This window comes from Elgaria multicarinata, chromosome 10, assembly GCF_023053635.1.
Source record: "Elgaria multicarinata webbii isolate HBS135686 ecotype San Diego chromosome 10, rElgMul1.1.pri, whole genome shotgun sequence".
Classification (NCBI taxonomy): Eukaryota; Metazoa; Chordata; class Lepidosauria; order Squamata; family Anguidae; genus Elgaria; species Elgaria multicarinata.
In genome coordinates, this window is record NC_086180.1 from 82023709 (window position 1) to 82050243 (window position 26535).

The 26535-nt window shown below is 48.6% G+C and overlaps 1 protein-coding gene and 1 long non-coding RNA gene across 5 annotated transcripts in view; one reads left to right on the forward strand and one right to left on the reverse strand.

Moving 5' to 3' along the window:
• Positions 1-18215, reverse strand: part of PCDH7 (protocadherin 7) — a 461646-nt gene extending 443431 nt beyond the window's left edge. For all 4 annotated transcript variants that reach the window (XM_063136149.1, XM_063136147.1, XM_063136150.1 and 1 more), the window contains exon 1: positions 14997-18215. In XM_063136149.1, coding sequence (XP_062992219.1) covers positions 14997-18185 — 3189 coding nt within the window. In that variant the 5' untranslated portion in view covers positions 18186-18215. The remainder of the gene's footprint in view (positions 1-14996) is intronic.
• A 5017-nt stretch (positions 18216-23232) lies between these two features.
• On the forward strand, positions 23233-24484 carry LOC134404962 (uncharacterized). The gene is made up of 2 exons (XR_010025919.1): positions 23233-23333; positions 24382-24484. It is a non-coding gene; the product is annotated as an uncharacterized LOC134404962 (long non-coding RNA).
• Positions 24485-26535: the final 2051 nt, after the last annotated feature.

A 26535-nucleotide genomic window follows, 5' to 3' on the forward strand; every position in this document is an offset into this window, starting at 1 on the left:
GGCGACGGCGGCAGGGCCCGGTAACTACCCTCCCCGCCCTCCTCTCCCTTACCTGCCTCCGTCCGCGGTCCATCGGTGTCTTCAGTTGAGCCCACAGTTCCACCAGGAAGCCTGGGCCGCTTGCGGCCCAGACTTCCTGGTGGAACCGCGGGCTCAATTGAATACGGCGACGGACCACGGACGGAGGCAGGTAAGGTCCCCCTCTCCCTTGGTCCTTTACCGGGCTCTGATGCTGGGACTGCCTTGAGTCTTGGCGTGCGTATGTATCCCTGGACAAGCTATCATGGTGGTGAGTTTGAAGTTTCTAAAGTGCAAATTGATGGAGCTATGGAAAGGGGTGTGAATGGGGTGCCTGGTTTTCATAAATTCCCCAAAAATCAGGGGATGATGGGACTGCCTTGAGTCTCGGCGTGCGTGTGCACCCCTGGATAAGCTTTCATGGTGGTGAGTTTGAGATTTTTAACGTGCAAATTGACGGAGCTATGGAAAGGGGTGTGAATGAGGTGCCCGGTTTTCATAAATTCCCCAAAAATCAGGGGATGATGGGACTGCCTTGAGTCTCGGCGTGCATATGTATCCCTGGACAAGCTATCATGGTGGTGCATTTGAGATTTTTAACGTGCAAATTGATGGAGCTATGGAAAGGGGTGTGAATGGGGTGCCCGATTTTTATAAATTCCCCAAAAATCAGGGGATGATGAGACTGCCTTGAGTCTTGGCGTGCGTGTGCACCCCTGGATAAGCTTTCATAGTGGCGAGTTTGAGATTTTTAACGTGCAAATTGACGGAGCTATGGAAAGGGGTGTGAATGGGGTGCCCGATTTTCATAAATTCCCCAAAAATCAGGGGATGATGGGACTGCCTTGAGTCTTGGCGTGCGTGTGCACCCCTGGATAAGCTTTCATGGTGGTGAGTTTGAGATTTTTAACGTGCAAATTGACGGAGCTATGGAAAGGGGTGTGAATGGGGTGCCCGGTTTTCATAAATTCCCCAAAAATCAGGGGATGATGGGATTGCCTTGAGTCTTGGCGTGCGTGTGTATACCTCCATGAGGTGTCATGGTGCCAAACTTGAGGTTTCTAACTTTAACAGAAAAAAAGTTGTATACTTTTTTAGCTTAATGCAAGCCTATGGGGGGGGAAACGGAGCTCCGATCCGGATCTGGAGCTCCGAGCGGAGCAGAGTGGACATAGGCGGAGCGGGGGATGGGCGGAGCGGCCCAATCCGCAAATCGCAGATCTGGAAGTGAAGCGGAGCAGGGGGTCCGTGCACACCCCTACTTAACAGGGTTCACATTTCTGGGTTTCCCTTTCCCACCAAAAAAGCTGCTGAGTGAGAATTTTTTTTTCCAGTTTCAGTTTTGTAAAACCATAAACTTCACTGTCATTATCAGAAGGAATAACAGCAAGTCAAAAGGCTTGGGTTTAGTCATAAAATTCTGCATAGTCATACACTCAACAAATAAATAAATTTTGATAATGGGTTGGATCCAAACTTAGTCATAGTTAGAAATGACCTATTTAATTAGTAAGGCTTAAGTTAGTCACATCTAAATTAAGTCCCACTGATTTCAGTGGGTCTACTCTAAGTATGACTAAGTCTGGATCCAAGCCAATGAATGTAAAATTTGGATTTCTGTCCCATTTTGTATTCATCAACAGGGTTTTTGTTTGTTTTTTGTAACTCCATGTCAATTTCCTTAGAATTTGATAAAGATGACTGACTTTAATTCTTTTTCACAAAGAGAGAGAGAGAGAGAATTTAAGTAATGGAGGATGGATATTATTATTATTTATTTATTTATACAGCAAGTACATCGTTGGTGCTATATAAATAATAATAATAATAATAATAATAATAATAATAATAATAATCTGTTAATTTCTCATAGCAAGGGAAGCTGAGTAGAATCTCCATTCACAATGGCAGTTTATTTTTGAAGAGGATAAACTTCAGGGAAACGGTTTTGTTCACTATTTGTGAGTATCCAGAAGCTACTGTGAGAAACACTATTCTGGAACCATTGGACTTTGAATTGCTCTAGCATGGCAGTTCTTTTAAATGTAAACTGCCCAGAGCACCTTCGCTGTTGGCAGTATAAATAGGTAATAAATAAGTAAATAAATAAATGTGCCAATCCAGGTAGTGTGTGTGTGTGTGTGTGTGTGTGAGGTTTTTTAATTAAGCTTTGCTTTGAAGGCTTCCAATGAAGCCCTGAATTCCAGTTAGCAGCACCTGAGAGTTTATTTATTTATTTATTTATTAAATTTATATACCGCCCCATAGCCGAAGCTCTCTGGGTAGTTTACCAGCCCTCAACAACAACAGGAAATGTTGGGTCCTGGTAATATAATAGATACATCTATAATAGCAACGTAATTCCATTGTGGCAAATTGCATGGACGTACATTTCACATTGGAGTATATTCTGGCAGAAGAAGATAGAAACCAACACTCGTGACACTGGCTTGAACGATGAAGGTAATAAAGACTCTTGACAGTAATTCTGATTGTCCTTCATATGCTAGCTATTGGGGACACTCAGGGCATATTGCCATGAACTAACCTGAACTCTGTAATTTGAGTTAGCAAGTCACCTTTAAGTAAATTGTATGGTCAATAGAAGTTAAGCTGCCAGTCAGACTCCTGAATTAAAGTCAGTCATTCTTGTAATCCTACAATTGAACTGAGATATCATGCTATTTTATACAATAGCAGGCCTTTACTTTTTCTTTCTTTCTGGGTATTATTTCACTAGCAGAGATTATAATTAAGACTAGTTTTAGTGATGCAACTTCGGTTCTTTACAAAATGCAAGTTTTAGTATAATGCTTCCATTCTCTGAAATGTGCTATAATAAAGGGACAATATTCACTTTCATTTAAAAAGGAGGGGGTGTCTTTCTTTTCATTTTCTCATTTCCAAAAGGGAATATATAACCGAAAGGAAATGGAAATAAAACAGCAACTTTACAGAGAAAAGAAGCATTCATTGTTCTAAACTAATCCACACTTCAGTTAAGCCAAAGCAAGTGAACTCTCACTACAGCAGTAGTGGGCAACTTGTGACCTTCCACATGTTTTGGCCTACAACTTCCATTTTCCCTCACCAGTGGCTATGCTGGCTAGGGCTGCTGGGAGTTGCAGGCCAAAACATCTGGAGAGCTGCAAGTTCCCCATCCCTGCATCTGGAAGTCTTAGAACATTCTGATCCAATATCCATTTATTTTAGACAGAGGCCAATTGGTTTCTTTACAATATACTTCCAAGAAAGAACCCCCTTTACATTAATTGTGCAGCATAGTGGCCATTTCTGCTATAGAATCCAGCCTTATGCCATATTGGTAACTCCTGAAATGGGGAATCACATAGGAAGGGCAGACAACCTGCCACACATCCTGGGATGCCAACGGCACATGCGTTGGAAGTAACCACATCATCTGTCCATTCCACATAGATACTGGGATCAGGTCACACGAAAGTAGCAACCGCATATGTACTACATTTGGGGTGGCCACTTTAAATCCAACTACTTTGCCTTAACTTGATTGCGGATCAGGGTGTTCAAGTGTGAACCTGAGAACTTCTGCATGGAAATATGTGTTTTATACAGAGCTATGGCCCCTCCCTTTATACCGGATCAATATGGCCAATGGTGAGAGTTGTGGTCCAACACATCTGAAGGACACTAGGTTGGGGAAGGCTGATGTATATGACTGCAGCCTTAGACAACTGTGGAATAAACATAATGTAAATGCATAGTTGGTATTTTAAAATTCTGGATAGTTAGATTATTAAAAAAAATTAAAAATATGGCAAATGCGGTACCTGGGAAATCTATTACAAGATGAGAGACATTTCTCCAAAAGTAAATGTGCCATAATGGCTAACAGTGTGACCTAAAAAGCCCTTAGTCTGAGTCACATCTTGTCCATGAGTTCATTAGGTGGTCTCAGCCAAGACTTGATTCCTTCAGCTTCAACCACAAGTCCAGCATCTGGGAATAATAATACTGATTTGTCTCAGAAGGTTCTTCTAAGAGTTAACAGATGTGTTATGATGAGCATTTTGAACATTCAAAAAGTGCTAAATAAATGCCAAGTATGATTATCATTACTGGTATAAAACAGAAACATACTTTAAAAAACAACTCAGAAGGAAAGAGAATGTCATGCGTAAGAACAGCTTCTAACACGAAAATATGCCCCGTAGTAAGAATGTGCCATGTTTGTGAAATAAGCTAATGCACCTGTCAGGCCAAACCTGCATTGACCTAAAATGCCAAACTCTTAAAATATGAACTGACCAGCATCCCATTATTAAGTAGATATACTTGGAATGTCCAGAAAAAAAAGAAAAAAAAGGATATGGATGGGAATAATGGGCAAAGCCTGTCCTTATGTTACCAGAGTGATACGGTTGCTGCCTCTCTGCCATGGCTTGATCCCTTGATGCTCTGGGAGCGTACGGATGACTAGAATGCTATGGCAGGAAGTCAGCTATGCCAGCATCACAGATGCAAGTTCCCAAGGAGCCATCCCTCCTGTATGTTACCTGGAGGCCATAGGATCCAACATAAGAATGAGCCCTTTCTTTCTTATAAAGGCATAATCATAGGGCAGGGGTTAGAAACATGTGTGTTGTTGGACTCCAGCCTGGCCAATGTTCAAGGATTAGTGAAGTTGGAGTCCAATAACTTCTGGAGGGACATAGGGTCCCCACCTCTGCCATACATGAACTTATTTTACTGCTATTTCCTACTTTTAATTTAGGCATTGAACCAGAAACGCAGGAAGAAATACAACCTCCGCTCCCAAGAGATATGAAGGAGCCTGATATCTCAGTGCTCCAGCACATGCTTTGCATACATAAGTACTTAGGATCAGTGCTGCCATTACATTTTCTGTTGGAGGGTCTCAGGATGAGAAAGGTTTCCAACTGAGATCATGAACAGCATCTGCCAGTCAAAGTTGGCAGATCTGTGCTAGATGAATCAGATGACCCCAGGGCGATCCCAGGATAAACCTTAGGTCTAGCTAAGGCCTCAGAATATCTCAGAACAGTCAAGAAACCATCAAAAGTGTGTCGGGGACAATGGAAACATATGGGGGGAAATGGTGTTATACAAATGTGCATCACTTCCAAAGTCCTGCTAAATACCCTATTTCTTTGATTCTAAGACACACTTTTTTCCCCATATAAACATCTCTAAAAATGGGGTGCGTCTTAGAATCGCGGGTGTGTCTTAGGGTTTTTCTTTCTGTTGGTGGTACTGAAATTAGTGTTTGTCTTACAATCGATGGCGTCTTACAATGGAAGAAATACGGTAATAGAGTGCAGAAATTCCTGTTCTGGTATGATATTGGCCAGACACAAGTTTCGTTTGTCTCATTCAAGGAGCTTCAGATCCCACATGATAAATAAAATCTCCCAGCCAGAAAACTTTACAGGTACTTCTAGAATCCTGGTATAATTCCCAAAGAATTACAAATGCATTCAAGAATTCAGTGGGATTAGTAACCGTTACATAAAATGTTACTATTACAATTTTTTTAAAAAAAAGGATAAAAGGAAATAACTAACAGCAGCAAGTTCTGCAAGCCAATAATGTGTGTGTCATGAAATCAACCAACCACAGTGTCACATTTCAAATGCACCAGTAAAAGAGTGAGATTTTATGTAGAAATGCCTGAATGATATGTAAACTAAATAAATACATGAGAAACTGTGTGTCACTCAATGCTGCAATACTGACCAAACCAATGTGATGTGGATTAGAGGAGTCCATAGATGAGGACTGCAATGTACAGTTGGAAGGATCAGGCCCACAGCATTCTTGCATTCTAAATCCAAGCGTTTGATCTAAATTAGATTCTAAGGCCGCAATCCTACACACGCTTACCATGGAGTAACTCCCATTGAAGTCAATAGGATTCACTTCTGAATAGATATCCATAGGATTGCAGCACACATCAGTGTAAGCCTCTACCTTTTAGCTTCTTGAGTTATTGTCATAATATGCAAAAAACACCTAACAACAAGCAACGTGTTTTTTAAAACTGTACATGTGAAACGATCCCATTTCATTTTATGAGACAAACTTTAAAACAGCCAAGACTTTATTACAAGTCACAGAATTGTCTGTCATAAAATTTACAAGGAAACGAATCAACAGACAGGGCAGGATATTGAGAAATGAGTAAGGAGAACATACAGTGGGGCATACAAAGTTGGATTCACATTGAACTTTATTTCTCCGCAATCCTGGATAATTGATAGACATTTAGAGTGCCATCACACAAGTGTTTTATTGCACACTTGTTACTGGGCACCTATGGATTTTCACGGGTCCCTCTCATGACATTGTCACATGACAAAAAAAACACCCCAGTAAGTCCAATTTGTTTTTAAAGATGGAAGTTGCCGCTTTCTCCTGCTATGTGCAGGAGAAGCAGTGGGATCAAAACGCCCCACTGAATGGGCCATGTGCACGTTGTTTAATTCCTCTTTCAAAAGAGGACGTGATGAGGGACATACACGTGGGTGGAAAAGCAATGGTAGGCAAACACGATTTTCCTGTTTCTGGTGACACTCTTTGGCCATTAGCTAGACCTAAGGTTTATCCCAGGATCATCCCGGGTTCGTCCCTGCCTGAGCGCTGGATGCCCTGTGTGGCACTTAGATGAACAGGTTTGACCCCAGGACAATCCTGGGATAAACCCTAGGTCTAGCTACGGCCTTAGTTGTAGTTGTATAGCAGAACAGTTCAAAAACTGGGCCACAGTTATGCACTTTGAAGGCCCATTGATTGCAATGTGAGAGAGTTAGGTCCTGCTGGATCTGACCAAATGCCCATCATCTTGTGCAGCATTTCTCATGAGCATCTACATTTCTGAAGCCTCACTGGTCCTACACGCTCATGGTTTATCAGAAATAATTAACAATGCAATCCTATACCTGTCTATTCAGAAGTTAGTCGCATTGAGTTGAATGGAACTTACTTTCAGGAAATGTGTATAGGATTGCACATCCTATAGGACCAAAAATACTTCGGGAATGATCCAACGCCCTGCCAAATCATCTCGTCCCCATTCCACACATGGAATTGCTGTATGCACAACTCCTTCCCACCAGCCTCTTCTCTTGCCATACCCAATTTCACACATGGAAGGGCAGCCTGTGGCAAATGTCATGTATAGGGCATGGACTGGATTGTGCTCTTGGTCTGCATGTTAAAGGCACAAATCGCTTTGATTAAAGAAATACAATCAAATTCTTTGCTTAAAAGCAAAACAGCTTCTATTGACAACACAGCTCCCTCTACTGCAAGGTTGAGAAATACATGGCCCATCAGACATCATTGGACAGCAATTCCCATCATCCCTTACCAGTGACTAGGACTGTTAGGAAGTGCAGTCCACCAACATCTGGGGAGGGGGATACATTCTCTACCCATGTTGTTCCACTGAAATGCAAAATGGCACTCCTAGTCAGGGTGACCTGGCCTTCAGTTTGGGTATCTCTATAAACTGGGGATGGATCAACACCTTCTGTATTATTGATATGATACTATCATGGTGACACAATATCCTTTTGACGTATTTATACCTTGTACCACACACGACATCTGTTGAGGTATTTTGGATCATACGGAATTAAAAGTGGGAAATAACGCTAGAAAAGCAGTTCACGTGGTATGTAATGTGCCCCAACCATTATCAGTGCATTTCAATCCTGATAAAAAAAAAAAACACTACATAAAGCTGCCATTTTTGGAGTAAGCCCTTTTTAGTCTCATCGTTAATTAAAACTAGTACTTTAAATGCACCCAAGAAGTGAACGCAGATGTCCATACCAATTTTTTTTTTAAATGAATCTGTCTTGCAATTCTTGCTTTCATTCTTACTCCCACCACACAGATATATGAGGATATATTGTCATGGAGGATGACTTTGCCTAGAAGTTAAACTCTGCTTTTGAAGATCAATTATCCTTTTAATGCTGGCATTAGCTTCTTCAACAGCAGTAGGAGTACCACATGCATACTGATGGAGGAAATGGTCGTGTGGGTGTGCGTGTGGGTTTTTACCATACAATTACTGCTCATATTGGATAGCCATATATTGAAAACATCCCAGCCTTCCAAGAGCTTGTTCGGTATATAATACGCTGAGCAAACTAACTGAACAATATCCCAAGCAGATTCTTAAAAAGAAAATTATTTTGGCAAATTGCACTGTTATGGAGGTGAAGCTCTGCAGCCCTGCAGACATGATAACATTCACCTTCCATATGCAGGATGTTTTCCAAACAGCAAAAGTGTCTGGATCATTCATAAAAGATAAAAAAAAAAAAAAATAGCTAAGCAACAATGTATTCCGAGCAGAAATGATGCAGCTCATAAAGTCCTACGATGCTCTTTCTAACCAAATTGAAGGTGGCATCTATTTCTTGGGAGGAATGGGGGGGGGGGGGAACACCCACACACATTAAGACTGGAGCATCCTATCCATTGGTTCTCATTGTTTGCATATATAGCAGCAAGAAAATTGGGTGAGGGTGATAATCAAATTAAAAAACCTTCGAATGAGTCAATTTTTCAGACAAAGGTAGGAGAGGTTACCGCCTGCAAGTCCTCTCAATAAATCCAAGGAAAGAAATACACTAGAAGAATATGCCTCGTATATTTTCAGTGCCCTACTGAATTATAAAAGCAAAGAAGAGTGCACATAATCCTGCGTAAATTTGTAAACGGTGCTGTGTGACAGGCATTTTCTAACTCCTGTTTACATTGATACTTAAGAATCTGATGCTCTGTATGGTTAGACGTTTTATGAAGGCCAAATAAAAATAACCAAGATGTCAAGCACTTCCAGCAAGGTTCTGGTTTTGTTCAGCTTCCTCTGAAAAATAGACACACTCTGAAGGCTGAAATCCTAAGTGCACTCACCAGAGACTTAAAGTCCCGCTGAACACAGTGGGGCTTACTTCTGAGTAAATATGAATAGGATTACACTGCAGAGCTCAAGTGCCTTGAACATCACACTTTGAAGCTGCCTTGCTAATACGTTTTGAAAAATTACAACTTCACCCCCCAAAAAAAAGATCATCTGGTATGCGCACACATTTGTGGATTGAGCAAACTGCCAGCCATAGCAAGACAGACTGGAGTAATTATTAGTTGCCCTATTAGTGGGTGAGAAGTTAGCTACAAGGTTGTTTGAAAGCTCAGGTCTCAATTCATGAACCTCATACTCAAAATGCCTGAAGACTCTTCACTTTTAGATGTCAGCATAGAATTTCAATCCCACACACTTACCTGGAAGTAAGTCCTAATAAACCCAGTAGGGCTTACATCTCAGTCAGTACGTAGAGGGTTGTGCTGTGCATTTTTCATTGTTCTGTGCTGTATTTCTTTGCTTTCAACACTCTTGCGAAACCCATGCTTCTATTTCAGAAAGGTCCATTGGTTTCAATGGCTCTAAACTCCAAGTATCCCATTCCCAACATTCCCAATCCTCTGTGTTACAATTTGGGAAGCAAGTCCCATTGATTAAACAGAATCTACTGCCAAATTGAATGCCCTCCATCCAGAAAAGGTATTCATGCTTAAGCCCTTTTGAACTCACTGGGACTAAAGTCAGTCACAATTAATTTGTCCCACTGATTTCAACAAAACTTAGGTGTGAATACCTTTCTGGGCCAATGTATTTGGGGTCATAGTGGGCATGTACTGTAAGTAGGACTACATAAATTATAGGCTGTTTTGTTGAAAGAGTGGGGGAAAGGGAACCGGAACCTCAGTGAGATCTCACATACACATTCCTCTCTCTTCACCAAGTAATACAGTCCTTTAACCTGGCACAGCACTTCCTGACAACAATGTTGCAGACATTGAATTGTATCAGTTACTGATTCTAATTACATTAATGGATCTTACTTTCATTCATGACACTTCAACATAAGCACTGTTTCTTTTGCCCTTTGCAATCTACCAGTCTCTTGAGCACTGCACTCATCTCCATGAAACAAATGTTACTTTTCGACTGAATAGGCCCGGTAAGGCATAAATGTCACCTAAAAAACTATTCCCTTTTTCTAGAATTGGCCCAATATTCTTTTTTTTTTTTAAGAAAAGTGAAAAAGTCTATGCTTAAATCCATATTTGGGAAATGATCATCACACCGAGACAATAGGTAGCACATTAATATCATTTGGGAAAACGTAAACGTTACGACTGATAAATCAGTCAGTGCTCAAATGCCACTCTTTGAGGTTTGAAAAGTTCACACATACTATTTATATAACTCCCCACCTGTTCATCTCATTGTTATGCAAAACAGACAAAATAAGAAAATGTCAGTGAGAATCAAGTTAATCAAGTTGATTCAATGGTAGCTTTATTCTGCAAGGTGTTGCACTTTACGGTAATGGTGTTTTTCTGGGAAATGCTCACTGTCTGTCTATAAATCCCAATCCATATTTCTTCATATGCCTACAACTGCCTTTATGGATCAAGCCACTGAAAACTACAACTCCAATGTTAATGAAGTTATTTGACCAAGACTATTATACACAATAGTGCCAACTTGCCAGTGCGTTTTCAAACAGCATTCAAGACCAGAAAGGTAAAGTTAAGGATTAAGCTATAAAGCCATGATATCCAGATTCAAAGCATCAATCTACACCAAGCATTATCTCAGTGGAGTGCTGGTTCTCCATAAAGTCAACTCAAGAACCCAAAGGAGGATGATGATAATAATAATAATAATAATAATAATAATAAGAAGAAGAAGAAGAAGAAGAAGAAGAAGAAGAAGAAGAGTTCCATCCAATTTTCTTCTTGTAAGCAAAGCTGATATATGTATCTTTTTTCCAATAGCCTGGACTAATATTCTGTATTTAAAAAATAGTTTCTGGAATAACATTTGACACAATTTGCAATTGCTTTTAGTACAATAATACAATAATGCAAGTAAGTTTCTCCACACACAAGGAATCATCTATATAGACTCGTTTGACCCAAAATTAACAATGCTTTTTCAAACGTTATTTGAAGATTAACGTTTAGCAAGAGTCAATCAATATCCGATTAATGTAGCGACCAGTCCATGTTCTACCACAGTTACTACTAAAAAGGCATTCTGCCTTTCTCCTCATAATTTAAGTGGTCATTGATGGAAACTTGTTTTTGTGTGTGCAAATAAATAAATAAATAAACAATTTCAGACAATGCCAAACCACAGTTAATAGCACATTCTAGGAGTGTGCTAATGGAATGTGCCAATACAAAACATAGATCAAATATTCTACGACGCAAACTTATATACAGCAGAAACCGCTCTATATATGTATATACACAAACCATTCTTATTTTGATGGGGGTTGGGGTTGGGGCAGGATATCGAATTCTTCACAAAAACTGCTTCCATTCCGCATGAACTATAAATAGTGCATGCAAATTGCTTCCACAAAAATATATTCTATTGCCTCCTGCACAATGCAAAAAACAAGTTGCATATGACAAAGGTCCAAGCTGAGTAAGCTAACAGAACTCACAATGTAAAATTGGTTTTTAAACCACATTTGCACATTTAAGCACATAATAGGATACACACGTCTTCTTATTTTTGTGAAACTAGTCAAAGTGTCTGCATCACTGACCGACCATTGTATTTGCATTCATCAGCATGCATTTCCCTATAATGGAATTCCATACAAGGTGCTATGCAGCTGGAGATAACACAATATTTACCTTAGCTGGGTTCTGACAGAACTAACTGTTAAATGGTTTGCTTTGCATACAACCTCCCAACAAGGTAAAAGCAGAGAGAAATCACCTTAATTCAAAACAAAAGAGACTGTTCTATGACTGTAGCTCAGAACTAAAGGCACAGAAAATGATAATCCTCCGCTACATGTAAGTAGTTTAATGTGGAAAATTTCACAGTAGCTCTCCTTTTCATTGATCTTGGTGGAGCAGATGCAGAATCAGTTCCTTGTGTTACTTCTAAGCCCAAGGTGAAGGTGTTGCAGATTTTGAGTGGTCTACTCTTATGTTAGCTCCTGATCTGAGAGTGGTTTAACTTGGGAGGAAGGTATCACAAAACAAGTTGGGCTGACTTTTGTTTGTTGAGTGAAATGCCACAAACTCAAGGAACAGGTAGAAGTATGTACCTGATTTAACTCATTTCATTTTAACATCCTTCAGAACAATAAAGAAAATCTGGATTGAGGCAGGGGCCCGATTCTTATCTCACATCTCTAGTAGTAGGTTGCATTAGTCCCACTAGAGTCAATGCATTTAACACTGATATATTGTGTCAGTAGCTTGACAATCACACTGGGAGATTTTACCACTAGAAAGCTGAATGACCCAATTAATTAAAATAACCTGGGTCTTTGTTATGCTAGAAAATTGTGCATACTTTAACTGTGTATGTGAAAGGTGTCAGGGTGCAGCAGATTTTAAGGGGCCTGATTTTGTCTGGGTGTCTACCTCTAGTGGCTCAGAACTATTTTCTATCCAAGATTAACTGCTTCTGAAAAACTGAAAAAGGGGAACTGATGACTGATTGGTTTGGGTTTAAGTCCTTGACCCAGCCCATGTTCTCTGGCAACCTTGAGTGAAAGTGGTAGTGATAGCAAAGCGAAAGGGGGTGGGGGAGAACTCCCTTCTGTCTCAAGGATCTTCTGCTGTCTTGCTGTACTTGCTACCATCTGGTTCTGTGAAGGGTTATGTATCAAAAGTGATGAGGGTTCTTCAGCTTTGTTACACTGGTGATGCTTGCAGGCTGTGCTGCATCTATAATTAAAGTGGCAGTAGGTGACCCATTTGTTCTGGATGAGCAACTTCCTGTGGGGGTGATATGTGAAGGAATGTACACCCAGTGCTTGTTCGGCCAGGCCCCAGGAAAGATCTCACTGATGTGATGATATTGCCAGGTGCTGCTTTCCCAATGAAAGTGGTGCAGCAGTGGGAGAACTTGTACCTGGCAGAATTTTCCCTTTGCAAACATAGGCCTTAGCTAGACCTAAGGTTTATCCCGAGATCATCCCGGGGTCGTCCCTGCCTGCTCCTGGGATCCCCTGTGTGTCATTTACATGAACAGGGATGACCCCGGGACAATCCCGGGATAAACCTTAGGTCTAGCTAAGGCCATAGACAAGCTAAGTCAGAAATCTCAGATAGGCCTGATCTTGTTATCTGTCTGTAGTTCCCTAAGTGGCTGCCTGTGATGGCAAAGAGAAGGGTGCCCCAATGACTTTCTCACTGTAACCGCTTGTTGAAAAAATGGGCCAAGCAGCCATACTTCACGTGATGTCTATCTGTAGCTAATGCTTGTGAAGAAAGTGGGGAGTAGTTGTGGATAATCAAGTTCTCCACAAATAACCACAACCAACCTCCACTCTTCCCAAGCAGTAGTTCTGGACAGACATTCCAACTACCCAACTTTAGGGCCAGCCCACCACAGTTTGCCACCCCACAAACTCTACAGGTATGGACTGAGAAGTGCATGTCAGGCTCGTGTGCATTATTGCAGAGGAAGCTGGAGTGGGACTCTCACACAGCACATGCTCCTTCACTGCTGCCATTCAAGTTACCAGCTGCCCCAAGCAACTGAATTGGGTCGCTTGTGCAGTCAAGCTGGCCTCTTTGCAGTCCTTGAATGTGTTTCTGTGTGGTTTGTATGGTGTCACTCCATCCCCCTTGCGCACACTCACACATGCACATGCAATTGTGGGTAGGTACAATAGATGTGTCTATCTCCAGCTGAGGCTTTCTGCCAAAACTGGATGTGTGACTAAATGTGGCAGGGAGAAAAGAAAGGGGTGTTAGATGTTGGCGATATCTCCAACTTTCTTCCTTGCTAATACTCTCTTTCTATTGTGTGTGTCTGTATGTGTGTTGCCTATCACTGGGAGGCCATAGTCCAAAGAAGAGTGAACTGAAATAGTTTCCTCTTCGCACTTTAAGCATTCTGGCCTACTAATAACCAGGGTATTTCAAGAGTGGGAAAAAGGTTCATTTCCCACCACCGCCGTGTCCCAACTCTTCTGATCTTTACTAGGGATTGTGACTATGTTTCTCTAAAATGATACTTATTCCAAAATGGTTCTTAATCCAAATTAGTGAATCAGAATATTTTGTGGTATTTTATACCTTCCAATAACCAGTGTAGATCTGGTTAGACTAGATGGCAAGGAGGTATGAAAGAGAGAGAGAGAGAGAGAGAGAGATACCATCATAGCTGTAATGGGAAGAACTGTGGGGAAACTGGATATACTGCGGCTGAGGGCAGAAAGCTGTCTGGTGCCTGTTGAGTGTGACTGTGGATAAACTTTCAAAAAGTGTACCTGTGGTGGTAGCTGCCTGCCTACGTTTGCATGGGAAGAAATCCTGGCAGGTGTGGCTGTATGTAAAGATCACCTGAGATTAACAGGGGGTTAATGTTAATTGGGGGGGGAGGGGATGCATGCCAGTTCTGCACTGAGAGCTTGGCTCCTTAAAATGGGCATTATTCCAGACAAATTGTATGGGAGAGGCTCTAAAGTGCCTGAGAGTGACTTGTTGGGGAAGGACAGGCTCTGGGCAGCAGTAGCTGAAGGGGGTGTGGGGAGCTGCCTGCCTGTGTGTGTCCTTAAGATCACTTCACTGAGATCAACAGTTTCCTCTTAACACACCCCATCCATCTTAGCCTATTCACAAGTAGATGCATTCCTGCAAACACCTTAAAATGTAGAGTGGGCATTCTGGTCCCCTTTAGTGCTGAGAAGGGTACATACCCCATCCCACCCCACTTTGGGTTTAATCACAAAGCCCAAAAATACACCTGACGGGCTATTTTTCCTGAAGGGAGATCCTGAGGGGGAGTGATTGTAGGCTGTGCGTGCAGGTCCGAGAGCAGGTTTTGAGGGGTGGGAGGAAGGGGCGTGTGGGCTCCCCTCTCATCCTTCCTTCCATGTCCAACCATGCGCCCCCCCCCCCCCGCTTACCTGCTTGCTGTACTTGCTGCTGGCTTGACAGCTGTACTCCGAGCAGTGGTCCGAGCCGATGGAGATGTTGTCCCCCGCGCCCACGAAGGTGTTGGCCGGGGGCAGTTCCTGCACGGCCTGGTGTTTTTTCCCGGCGGTGGGCGACTGCGGGTGGAGCTGGACGGTGGGCAAAGGGGAGCTGGATTTGTAATGCCTGGCCAAGTCCGGGCTGCCCGGGCCGCCGTTGACCGAGCGGTAGCGGCTCATGGCGGGGCTGTCCCCGGAGAGTTTCTCGTTGACGCCGTCGTAGCGCTGCCCGTTGGGCTTGGAGGCCTCGACGGTGACGATGCTGCTGTAGAGGGGCTGCTTGCCGGCCTTCTTGCCCTTCTTGCCCTTCTTGTCCTTCTTGGCCTTGTCGTGCTGCTGGGGCGTGAAGAAGTCCTCGTGGTCCTTCTTGCCGGCCTCGTAGCCGCCGTGCTTGCCCTTGGAGCGGCAGTAGCGGGCCATGACCACCACCAGGATGAGCAGCACCACCGTCATGACGCCGGCCACCACGCCCACCACGATGCTGAGCCGCTGCTTGCCCAGCTCGTAGCTGGGGTCGCCGGCGATGTCGTGGCCCAGCGGCGTGTGCAGGCTGCGCGCCACCTGGCCCTCCACCAGCGTGGCGTTGGCCAGGCTCTCGTTGACGAAGACGTGCAGCAGCGCCGTGGTGGACTGGGGCGGCTGCCCGCTGTCGTTGACCTGCACCACCAGCCGGTGCAGGCCGTGGTGCTTGGGCGCCAGCTTGCCCACCAGCGACACCACGCCGCTCGAGGGGTCGATCTCGAAGAGGCGGAAGGGGTTGCCGCCCACCAGGCTGAAGCTCAGCTCGGCGTTCTGGCCCGCGTCGGCGTCGCGGGCCGCCACCGTGGCCACCACCGAGCGCACGTGGCTCGAGGGCGGCAGCACCGTGTACGAGCTGTTGGCCGGCGCGCTGACGGCGGGCGCGTTGTCGTTCTCGTCCATGACGAAGAGCGAGACGGTGGCCGTGGCCGAGCGCGCCGGCTCGCCGCCGTCCACCGCCTTCACCTGGAAGGTGTAGCTGGTCTGCAGCTCGCGGTCGAACGAGACGGTGGAGTAGATGGTGCCCGTGTCGTTCTCGATGGAGAAGATGCCGGCCGCGGCGGGGGCGCCGGGGCCGCCGGGCTGGATGGCCAGGCTGAGCTGGGCGTTGCGCCCCTGGTCGGCGTCCATCACCGTCACCATGCCCACGGGGCTGTTGGGCTGCAGGTTCTCCTTGACGTAGAAGGTGAAGACGTCCTGCATGAAGCGCGGCTCGTTGTCGTTGCGGTCGGCCACGCGCACCACCACCGTGGTGGAGCCCTCCAAGGGCGGCAGCCCCTTGTCCCGCGCCCGCACCAGGAACTCGTAGGTGTCGCGCTGCTCGCGGTCCAGCACGGCCTGCACCCGCACGTCGCCCGAGTCCGGGTCGATGGTGAAGAGCCCCCCGGGCGCGTCGGCCGAGAGCGGCGAGGCCTCCAGGGCGTAGGCCAGCTCGGCGTTCTTGCCGCTGTCGGCGTCGCTGGCCAGCACGGTGGCCACGCGCTCGCCCGGCGCGTTGTTCTCCGGGAAGGAGACCTCCAGCACGGGCTGGCCGAAGACGGGCGGGTTGTCGTTGGCGTCGCCCACCCGCACCAGCAGCGAGTTGTTGCTGGACAGGCTGGGGCTGCCCGAGTCCACGGCCACGATGACCACGTGGTAGTCCCGCACGGCCTCGTAGTCCAGCGCCGCCGAGGTGTGCAGGAAGTACTTGCGCTTGTTCTGGGGCTCGCCCTCGCCCTCGCTGGCCGGCTTGAGCTGGAAGGGCACGTCGCCCACCACGGTGCAGGTCACCACGCCGTTCTCGCCCTGGTCGCGGTCCGAGACCTGCACCAGCGCGATGGGCGTGTCCACCAGCACGTCCTCGGCCACGCTGGCCACCCCGTCGCGCAGCGGGATGCGCCCGATCTTGCGGATGTCGATGGTGGGCACGTTGTCGTTCTCGTCGCGGATGTTGAGCACCACCGTGGCTTTGTCGTTCTTGGGCGGCTGCCCGCGGTCCCGGGCCATGACGGAGAAGCGCAGCTGGTTCACCTCCTCGCGGTCGATGCGGTGCAGGACGCTGAGCCAGCCCGAGGCCTCGTCCAGCCGCAGCAGGCGCCGCACCGACTCCGTGGCCGCCCCGAAGACGTACTCGATCTGCCCGTTGACCCCCACGTCGGCGTCGGCGGCCCGCAGCTGCAGGATGGGCGTGCCGGGGACGCTGTTCTCGGCCAGGTCGGCCTCGTAGACGCTCTTCTCGAAGCGGGGGCTGTTGTCGTTCACGTCGGTGATGAGCACGCGCAGGATGGCCTGCGAGGAGCGCGCCGGGTCCCCCCCGTCCCGCACCCGCAGGCTCAGCTCGTAGGAGTCCCGCTGCTCGCGGTCCAGGGCCCCCTTGACGATCAGCTGGGGCTGCTTCTCGCCGTCGGGGGTGTCGGCCACCTGCAGCTCAAACACGCTGCTCCGGGCCGCGCCGTCGGCCTCCTGCCGCCGCTTGCCGCCCCCGGGGTAGAGGGCGCTGTCGGAGGCGGCCGAAGCCGAGCCGCTGCCGCCCCGTCGGCTCCCGTCGCTGCCGGGCTCCTGCAGCAGCTCGTAGCGCTCGATGCCGTTGCGGCCGAAGTCCCGGTCGGTGGCGGTGGGGAGCAGGTAGAGGGTGCCCACCGGCCGGTTCTCCTCGACGGTGAGGGTGAGCACCGGCGAGGGGAAGGTGGGGGTGTTGTCGTTGATGTCCAGGATGATGACCCGGCCCTCGAAGAGGTCCACCCAGCTCTGCGACGGCCCGATCACCGACACCTCGAAGTCCAAGAAGCACTCGTTCTCGTCGAAGATCATCTGGCACTGCGGCAGCTTCTCGCGGTCGATGCGCCGCTCCGTGGTGCTCAGCTCGCCCGTCATGTTGTCGATCTTCAGGTAGTCGGAGCCGGACTCCAGGCTGAACGTCACCTCGCCCGAGCCCGTCACGATGCCCAGGTCCGAAGCCACGTTGCCGATGCGGATGTCGGCGGGTCCTTCCTCGGCCAGCCGGTACCTCAGCACTTGCTTCGCCGCGGCCAGGCTGACCCAGAGCGGAGGCGGCAGCAGCAGCAGGAAGCAGCAGCAGCAGCAGCAGCCCTGCACAAAGCCCACGAGCGTCCGCATCTTCCACATCTTCTCAAACGCCCAATAAAAGACCCACCAGCACCAGCACCGCCGCCCGCTTCCTTGGCCCACCCTCGCCAATAAACGCCCCCCCCTCCCTCCCCACCGCCCCTTGACAAGCCAAGCGAAAACGTTTGGCGTCTGGTGGTGGCGAAGATCAGTTATAAAATCCTCCTGCTCTCGCCAAAACTTCGGCTCTCATCCTATCTGGTGCAATAGGTACAGGGGAGGGGGATCTGGGGTGGGTTGGCGGCTCTCCCCACCTCTTCTTCCTCGCCTTCCTTTTGCAGTTGTTCTATACTCACAGTTCACGGGGCAAGTGTATTTTGTTTTTTTAAAGATTCATCTCGGCAGATAGCGGGGGGGGGGGGGAGGGAGTTCCGCCTCTTCCTCCTCCTCCTTCTCCTCCTCCTTCCCCTACGACGGTACTGTAATCACTTTGCAAGGTTTGCAAGAAAAGCGAGAGCAGCGGCAATGAGAGGTTTGATGCAACACCCCCCCCTCTCAAGTCGCCTTCTTTTCTGCTCCAGTCCAGTCCAATTCTCTGCCTCCCTCCCTCCCTCCCTCGCTCTTTCGCTGGTAGCCGCTTACCGCCGTGAAATTAGCTCTTTTCTCTCCCCCGCTCCGCATACACACGCCGAGGAAGGGGTGGGGGGGAATGTCAATCGCTTCATTCAAAGAGCGCTGGTGTCCGGCGGAAGGAAAAAAAAAACGAAAAGAAAGAACGATCGAAAAGACACGGCAGCCTCCAAATCCTCTTAGCAGTAGACGGAAAGGGGGGTGACTAAAAATAGCCCCCAGCTGAACAAAACAATCTCCGGCGATGTGAAATAGACGAGAGATATCGATCGATCGAGAGGTTTTTGGGAAGAGTTCCCTTCCCTTCCTGGTATTTACAGAGCAGTCCTCAAGAAATCCTCTCTGGTTCTCAGGATAGCTCCCAAATCCATCTTTAGAGATCGCCTCCAACGTTCAGTTCCTTCTCCGGAGAGGAGGGTTCTCTCTTTTTTTTCCCTTTTCTTTTTTTTGAAAAAAGAGAACTCTGCGCAAGGTCATTAGTCACAGAGCAACATGGGACAAAAGCTGCAGGAGATGTTCGTCCAGAATGTAACAAGGATGGAGAGAAACGCACACCGATCTCTTTCCCTGTCGCGCGCGCACACACACATACGACACCACAGTCCCCCAAGTTTGCTTTTGCATCCGCAGTTGGTGCGCGTGTGCGTGTGTGTGTGTGTGCGTGCCTTACCTGCATTTACACTGCATGTGTTAGAGCAATCGGAGGCTGCAGCACTGAGAACGATTCACAAATGAGATTGCAGTCGCTCGCTCGCCCGCTCGCTCGCTCGTTCACTGGCTTCTTCCTTGCCGTCCCAATGCAGGTAAACCAGCTCTAAACTTCAGGCCCCCCCTCCCCCAGTTCAAAGGTTAGCACGAAGATTTCCTGTGGGGCGTGTGTGTGTCCAAAGGCGATTATTCTTCCTAGGGCTGCCCCCTCGTTCATATATATATATATATATATCCGAAGCCGAAGGGGGTGGGTGAGAAACAGAAGAGATGTAACTGGATTGTCTTCCCACGTGAATTACCACCACCGATTCTGAATTGCATCCATATCTAGGGAATGGGAGAAGAAGAAGAAGAAGAAAAAGAAGGGGGCGGTGGGGGTGGGTCTATTCGTTTTTTGAAAAAGAAAAAAAAAGAAAAAAGAAATAACATATGTCCAAACGGTGCGATGGGTTTTTGTTTGGTTGGTTGATTCGTTCAAGCGTCGTGGTTTGCAAAGGAAAGACGATCGGAGTCGGTCGTTTCCCCCTGAACTGCACCGCCACTCCGGGTGAGATCTGCAATTATGGTTGTTTGTAAAGCCCCCTTTTTCCTGGCTCGTCTCGCTCAAGTGCGGCTGGTTGGTGCAGGGAGCTCGGCTTCCTCTCTCCCTCCCTCCCTCTCTTCCTCTCTCTCTCTCTCACACACACACACACACACACACACACACACACACAGAGGCACTCACACACGGCGGAGAAAAGGAAGCGAGAGCGTGACGCTTCGCAAACGGCCGCGGGAACGCGGGTAGGGAGAGAAGGCAGCGAAGCATCAAGTTTTGCCCAAAGTGTTTGGGGAGCTGCCGGCAAGCCTCGCTCGGTGGCTCTTCCCTGCCGCCGCCGCCGCCTCTCCTGCAGCAGAGCCGCCTGTGTACTACATACACCGAGAGCGAGAGGCAGGCAGAGAGAGGAGGGGCGAAGCTGGGAGCCTCCGAGCGCCGCACGCCAGAGAAGCCCAGCAGTCACCCTCTGCCGCGGCGGCGGCGGCTGGCAACTTGGGATGGAAGCCACCAGCCCTGCCGTCCCCAGCAAGCCTCGTTCTCGCACTCCCACTGCTCACACCGGACCGCGGATCGCTCTAGGCTTCGTCCCAATCCCCGATTCTCTCTCCCCTGCCCCCACCCGCAAAAGAAAAGCCCAGCCCCCCTCGTCGATGTTAAGTGAGGTTTAAAAGCCAAGGGTGATTTTTGTTTCATTTCTTGATCCGACTAGCCGGGATCGTGGTGACCCTTCCAGCACCGCCCACCCCCTTTCCTTCAGAAGCTGGAAAGGGGACAGATTTGGGGGGTCGGGATCGGGGTAGCGGCGCTTGTGGAGAGGAGGGATCGCGTGGTCGCTTTGCATACGGCGTGTGGCTGCGGGCGAGTGAGGGACCAGGCTCGTGTGCTTAACTTTTCGCTTGGTGATTTGGGGGGACTTATGGCAGTAGGCAGGCAGATGGGGAGTTGCAGAGACTGGAGCAAGATCCAAACTCCAGGGGGGGGGGAGCCAGAAGACTTGTGCTTTGGGGACAAGAGACGGGGAAGCTCCAGCCTCTGGTCCGCCGTAGATCCCCGGCGCAGGATCGGTCTCCCTTTCCTTCATCACGTTTAGGGTGACTTCCTTGGAGAGATGAATCTCCCCCTTTACTCGCCCCCTTCCCACACAAAGACAGAAAGAGACTCTGTGTGTGTGTGTGTGTGTGTGTGTGTGTGTGTGAGAGAGAGAGAGAGAGAGAGAGAGAGAGAGAGAGAGAGAGAGTTGGCAGATTTATTTCCTCCGAGCTGCTCCAGTGACTGCTGAGAAAACGTCGCGTCGCCTACCCAAGTGGTCGGGAATCAACTTTCACGCTAACTCCATCCACTTTTGTTTATTCCCGCGACCCTCGTTGACTACTTTCTCCTTCTTTTGACTTTGGAGCACTTAATCGCCCGTGGCGTTCGCATGCCTTCGCTCTTCCTTTTTTTGGGGGGAGGGGGAGGGGGATAGGGGGCGGAGGATTCCGGCTTCCAGCCACAACCCCCTTCCCCCTACCTCCTTGTTTCTCTGCTACCCGACCTGCTCTTGCTCCTCAGCACACAGTAGGCGCTGGGGAGGGACTGGGGGTGTGGGAGAGAGACAGAACCTGAGAGGGAGCAGACACAACGAGGCAGCTGGCTGAGGTGGAGGGGGGGGGCGAGCCAGAACCCGAGTGTGTGTGGGGGGGGAGAGAGAGGGGAATGCGGGCGGGGAGAAGAAACCCGTTTATCGTTCCAATCCTCCTTTTGGCCCCATTTAGCGGAGCCATGAAGACACATACGTCTCCCTCTCCCCCCCCCCCATCTTTTGAGCAGCAGGGAGGAGAAACTCGACCCTGATTCAAAAGCCCATGAACGGGCGCGAGAATTGCCGGGGAAGGAACGTGTGTGTGTGTGTTTGAGCGTCGGGAGAAGGCCCGCCGCGCTCTCGCAAGCGACGGAGAGCAGTCTGGAGCCCCCCCCCCCCCCGACCAGCGCGCTTGTTCTGTCTGCGGCGGCGGCGGCTCCTCCGGGGCGCGAGGGCTCCCTCCTTCTGGCGCGGCTGGGGCGGCAGCAACAGCTGCGGGCGCTCGGCTGGCTCGCGCCTTCCCACCGCCTGCCCTGGTTGGCCCAGCCGCCGGCTCAGGCTCCACCTCCCCAGGAGCTCGCCGGAGACGCCGGGCTGTGTGCCGCGTGTGTGTGTGCCGTGTGCGTGCGTGTGGTTCTATCTGCAGCATCAGCGAGAAAAACGCGACTTGGCGCAGGCTCAGTGCGTATCGCCGCAGTCCCGGTGCGGGGAGGCTGGCAGCTACGGCGGCTTCTCGGCGGGTTAAGTGGGATTAAGACCAGATCTCCGCTCTATTTGCCGAGCAGCTGGACTTTGCGTTTAAAACAGCAAAACAACCCGCGACCGTCTCGCGCCGCCTCCGCCCTTCCCGGTGCCCGGGCGCGCCGCCTCCGGAGGCGGGACGACTCTCGCCCCTGCTCCGCTCCAGGCGTGCCGGCAGCAATCCCCGGGAAGGAGGGCGCAGCCTGCCAGAGCGGCTCTCCCCCGCCGCTCTCCCCTCCCCTCTGGGTAAGGCGAGCTGGAAAAGACGGCAAGGCCAATGCGGCAGCGCTGTCTGGTATCGCCCCGCTCGTACTAAGAACCAGCCCTGTCCTCGTCGCTCCGCTCTGCGGTGCCATCGTAGGAACCGGCGGCTGTGGCTCCCATCCACCCGGCGGGAACTTTCCCGGCTGCCAGCCTACGCGCGCCTCACTGGGGCGTCAGCGCGGCCCGCTCCCTTCCTCCCGAGTAAACATGCGTAGGCTTGGGAGGCCGGCGGGCGAGTCCCGTTGACATGGATGGCAAGGCGGCAGCGGTTACGCGGAGAGGCGTTGCTGGCTGGCTCCCGCTTCGCCCCCTCCCCTTATTAATCCCCCCCGCGGCTTTCTCATCTCCTTTGCCCCCCTCTCTTTTCCTCCTCCTCCGGGGTTTCAGCCTCCGCATCCTTTCGCTTGCCGGTGTCTTCCTTGCAGTTCCGGTCTTTCCAGCCTTCCCTAGCCTTTCGCTTGCGATCGCTTCTCAAGCATTCATTCTCAATGTGCGCCCCCCCCCCAAATTACAGGAAATCTCTCTGCTCCTTCCCCCCCCCCGGCCTCTAGACTTCCCGGGCGTGCTTCCCACAATCCATCTCTTGCGGGGCGTTCAAATCCCCCCTTCAGTCTCTCTCCCCCTCCCCGCCCACCCCCCTCATCATCCCCAATTCTCCGTCTCGGAGTGTTCTTCACGTGCCGCCTCTCTCACTCTGTCTTCCGTGCTCGGGAGTGCAGCAGCGCCCTTCACACTGGATTGGTTCATCTCTCCGAGAGCAGAGGTAACGCGGCGGCCACCCCCCACCCCCACTCATCCACCCCCACTTCCACCGCCCGCCCCCTATCTCCCTCTCAGGCAGGCTCGCGGGAGGCCGGCGTGGGAAATGGGCTCGACGTGTGCTGCATGGTGGATGGGAAGCGGCGCGCTGCTCTGATGGCACGTGCCGAGGCTACGTACGGCGAGGAGGGGGGAGGGAAGCAGTCCCAGGCCAGGGACGCAATCACTCCCGCCCGCCCCCACTTTCCCTTTTACAAAGGAATCCTCTCTCGGTTAGGCTCTGCTCTCCTTTCCCCTGCTCGGAAAGACCCCTGGTGGCTTTAATGTCAGTGGGGCTGTGGATCCCCTCTGCGTTTCAGTCGGCGCTCTCGAGGGGCGGTCTAAGCTGCTGAACCCAGTCCCCAAAATGGATCCAGCGCCTTGAATAGCTCCTTTAAAGTTCTGGCTGAAACCCAGAGAGAATTCACAGCCCCACTGGCATCGGAGCCACCAGCCTTCACTGACGTTTCCCCGCAGATCTCGGGGCGCCTTGGGAATCAAGACTGGGAGTTGGGGTCCGACCACTTCTAATTGATACGCCAGGGAAGACCGACGTAGGTATTTGACGCCCCCAGTTTTTACGCCAAGTGGGGGATTCCCTTTGTTTTTTCTTTGTTGCTCCCTCTTCATGAGCTGCTCTGCAGCCCTGGGTAACATTCCCTCTTGGGTAGTTTCTTGAGTTTTACTGTCATACCTTTTGATCGGAGTGATGTCTGTCAATCAATATAACGATTTATTAACCGGTTTGATCCCCCGCCCTTCTCTCCTCCTGCTCTAAATGGAGTGAGAAATCTCTGTAAGGGTCAGCTGGTTCCTTCCAACTCAAAACGGGTTGTTGTTATTATTTGGCCATATCAGGCGGCAATCCTATTCCCATTTAACTGGGACTTACATCTGAGTAGTAGATATGTATAGGATCACACTGTTCGGGTCTCAGATTTCAGAAAAACAGATCCAGGAAAAGGGCGAGGGAGAGGAATGTGAGAAAGATTTTGATTCTTTTTCTTTTTAAGGCTTTAAGGTAGATCATCCATGCACGCTTGCAGGTAGACTCTCCCAGTGAAAGGGGAAGGGTCCATGTGGATCGAGACAATAAAAGGTTAAGTACAGTAAAAATGAGATTTTGTGTGTGTGTGTGTGTGTGTGTGTGTGTTGCGGAAGAGGACAGAAGTAGCAAAGAGTTTAAGCAGGTTGACAGCATGGAAAAACTTAACTCGACTACTCCACCAAGGGACAAAAGGAGGAAATGACACCAGAAGCAGCACCAAATCTGATGCCCTTTTTACTGCAGTTAAGAGCATCCAGCTGGGTTTTGTGCTGCTGTAGCTTGATCTTGGCGGCTGTTCTCCGCCCCCTCCTGCTTGGAGACCGTTTCGTATCTCTCCCCACCCCCCCCCCGTCTCTCTCTTCCCAGAGATTTCAGTAGATAGAATGGATTCAGCACTTTAGAACTGTGTAGTTACAGCAAATGCTTGGATTTGTCTAAGACTATGTCCTGCCCCACCCCACCTCCTGTACACTTCACTGGAACCAGGCTTACAACACACTCGCAATTAATAAATGGGGGGAGAGCACCACACTGACCCAACTCTTTCAGAATGATGGAGCGTTTAGCACAATAGTTGCTTTTCCCTTCGTTTTGATGGACACATTAGGACCTTCAGTCTGAAGAGTTTAAATAAGGAAGCTACAGCTTCACATCTTGGTGGTTATTTAGCTGCGCTTGAGGCAAAACAGCCCAGTTTAAAATCAGAAGGAGTAATACCCCAGTCCTGGAACCTCCTTTCAGTGCCAGGAATAGTAATAGTGAATTAGGGTAAGCTGCTTGCACACAACACAGGGCATGTCTACACCAGCCCTATAACCCAGGATTGTTCCTGTGCATCCAAAGACCACACAGAGGATCCTGGGAGCAGGCAGGGACGACCCCTCCATTTTCCTGGGATAACCCTTAGGTGTGGAAAGGACCACAGTCTCAGGAACAGGGCTTTAAAGTAACAATCTGTGACTTGTAGATAGGACTTAGTCGGGACACTTCTCATTTTAGAAAATTATTCTCTGCCAAAAAACAAAAATGATGACAACTTCCCCCCGCCTCTATTTTTCACTGGCTCTGCTGATGCATTCTAAAAGGGAGTGTGCAGAGATTAAATAGGTGAAGATTATTTTCCTCTACTACAGATCTCAAGAATATTCACCTTCTACGATTTAAAAATAAAAACATAGGGAAAATTGAGGCAACCGAATTTAAAAAGCAGGGGAAAGTAACGGCTTTCCTCCTTCCTTGGCTATAACACATTTTTTTCTTAAAAACAACAACAACCCAAAATGCATTAACAAACAGATGAATAAATAACTGTTTATGCTTGATAATAAGTGCTTGTAGTTAGACTATAAATATGGAGTTTTACATTCTTAGGGCAAAATGTGAACATGTTCCATTAAAAAGAATAAAGGAATGTTTTTTTCCCCCTCCATGAATGGATGGTCCCATTGCCCTTTCCATGTCTTCGATTTATGGAGAATTCTAAGTTATTTAGAGCCAAAAGTAAGATAAAGGCATTTAGAACTGAGGCGGATAGCCTGTGCATGCTTACTTGGGAGAAAGCTCCATTGAACGCAATAGGATTTACTTTCAATGATCGGAATATACTCTTGGATAAATCTGCACATTTTCTTTAGCAATTATGTGAGTTTCTAATTTTATAGATCACAGTCTTTTTTTGGTTCATGTAAGTTCAAAGTAATTTATGAAGGTCTTGATCACCTAGTTTAAATGTGGGGATATAACGAGCTTTCAACAAGTCTGTGATTTCATTTCTGAAAAGGCACAGTGCTGATAATATCTATGTACAACCAGGATTTTGGTTTAGGATGATTACCAAACAGTAACCTAAGACAGATGGTGTGTCTGTCCCATGTTATATATAGCTCAGAGAAACTGTTAGAAACCTGAAATTGCCACCTCTGTTGAAATGCTGGAACAACAAATAATTAAAAAAGCAAGCTGTGAATTGGTTAGTATGTCACAAGCAAGACCACAAATCCTTTAAGCAGTCCTAGTTTCAAGATAGATGTTTAAAAAAGAATTATCTTCCAATTTATCCAATTGCCTATACTATGCATTAATTGTTCTTCAGAAATCTAGGCCAGAATCAAAAAGCTAT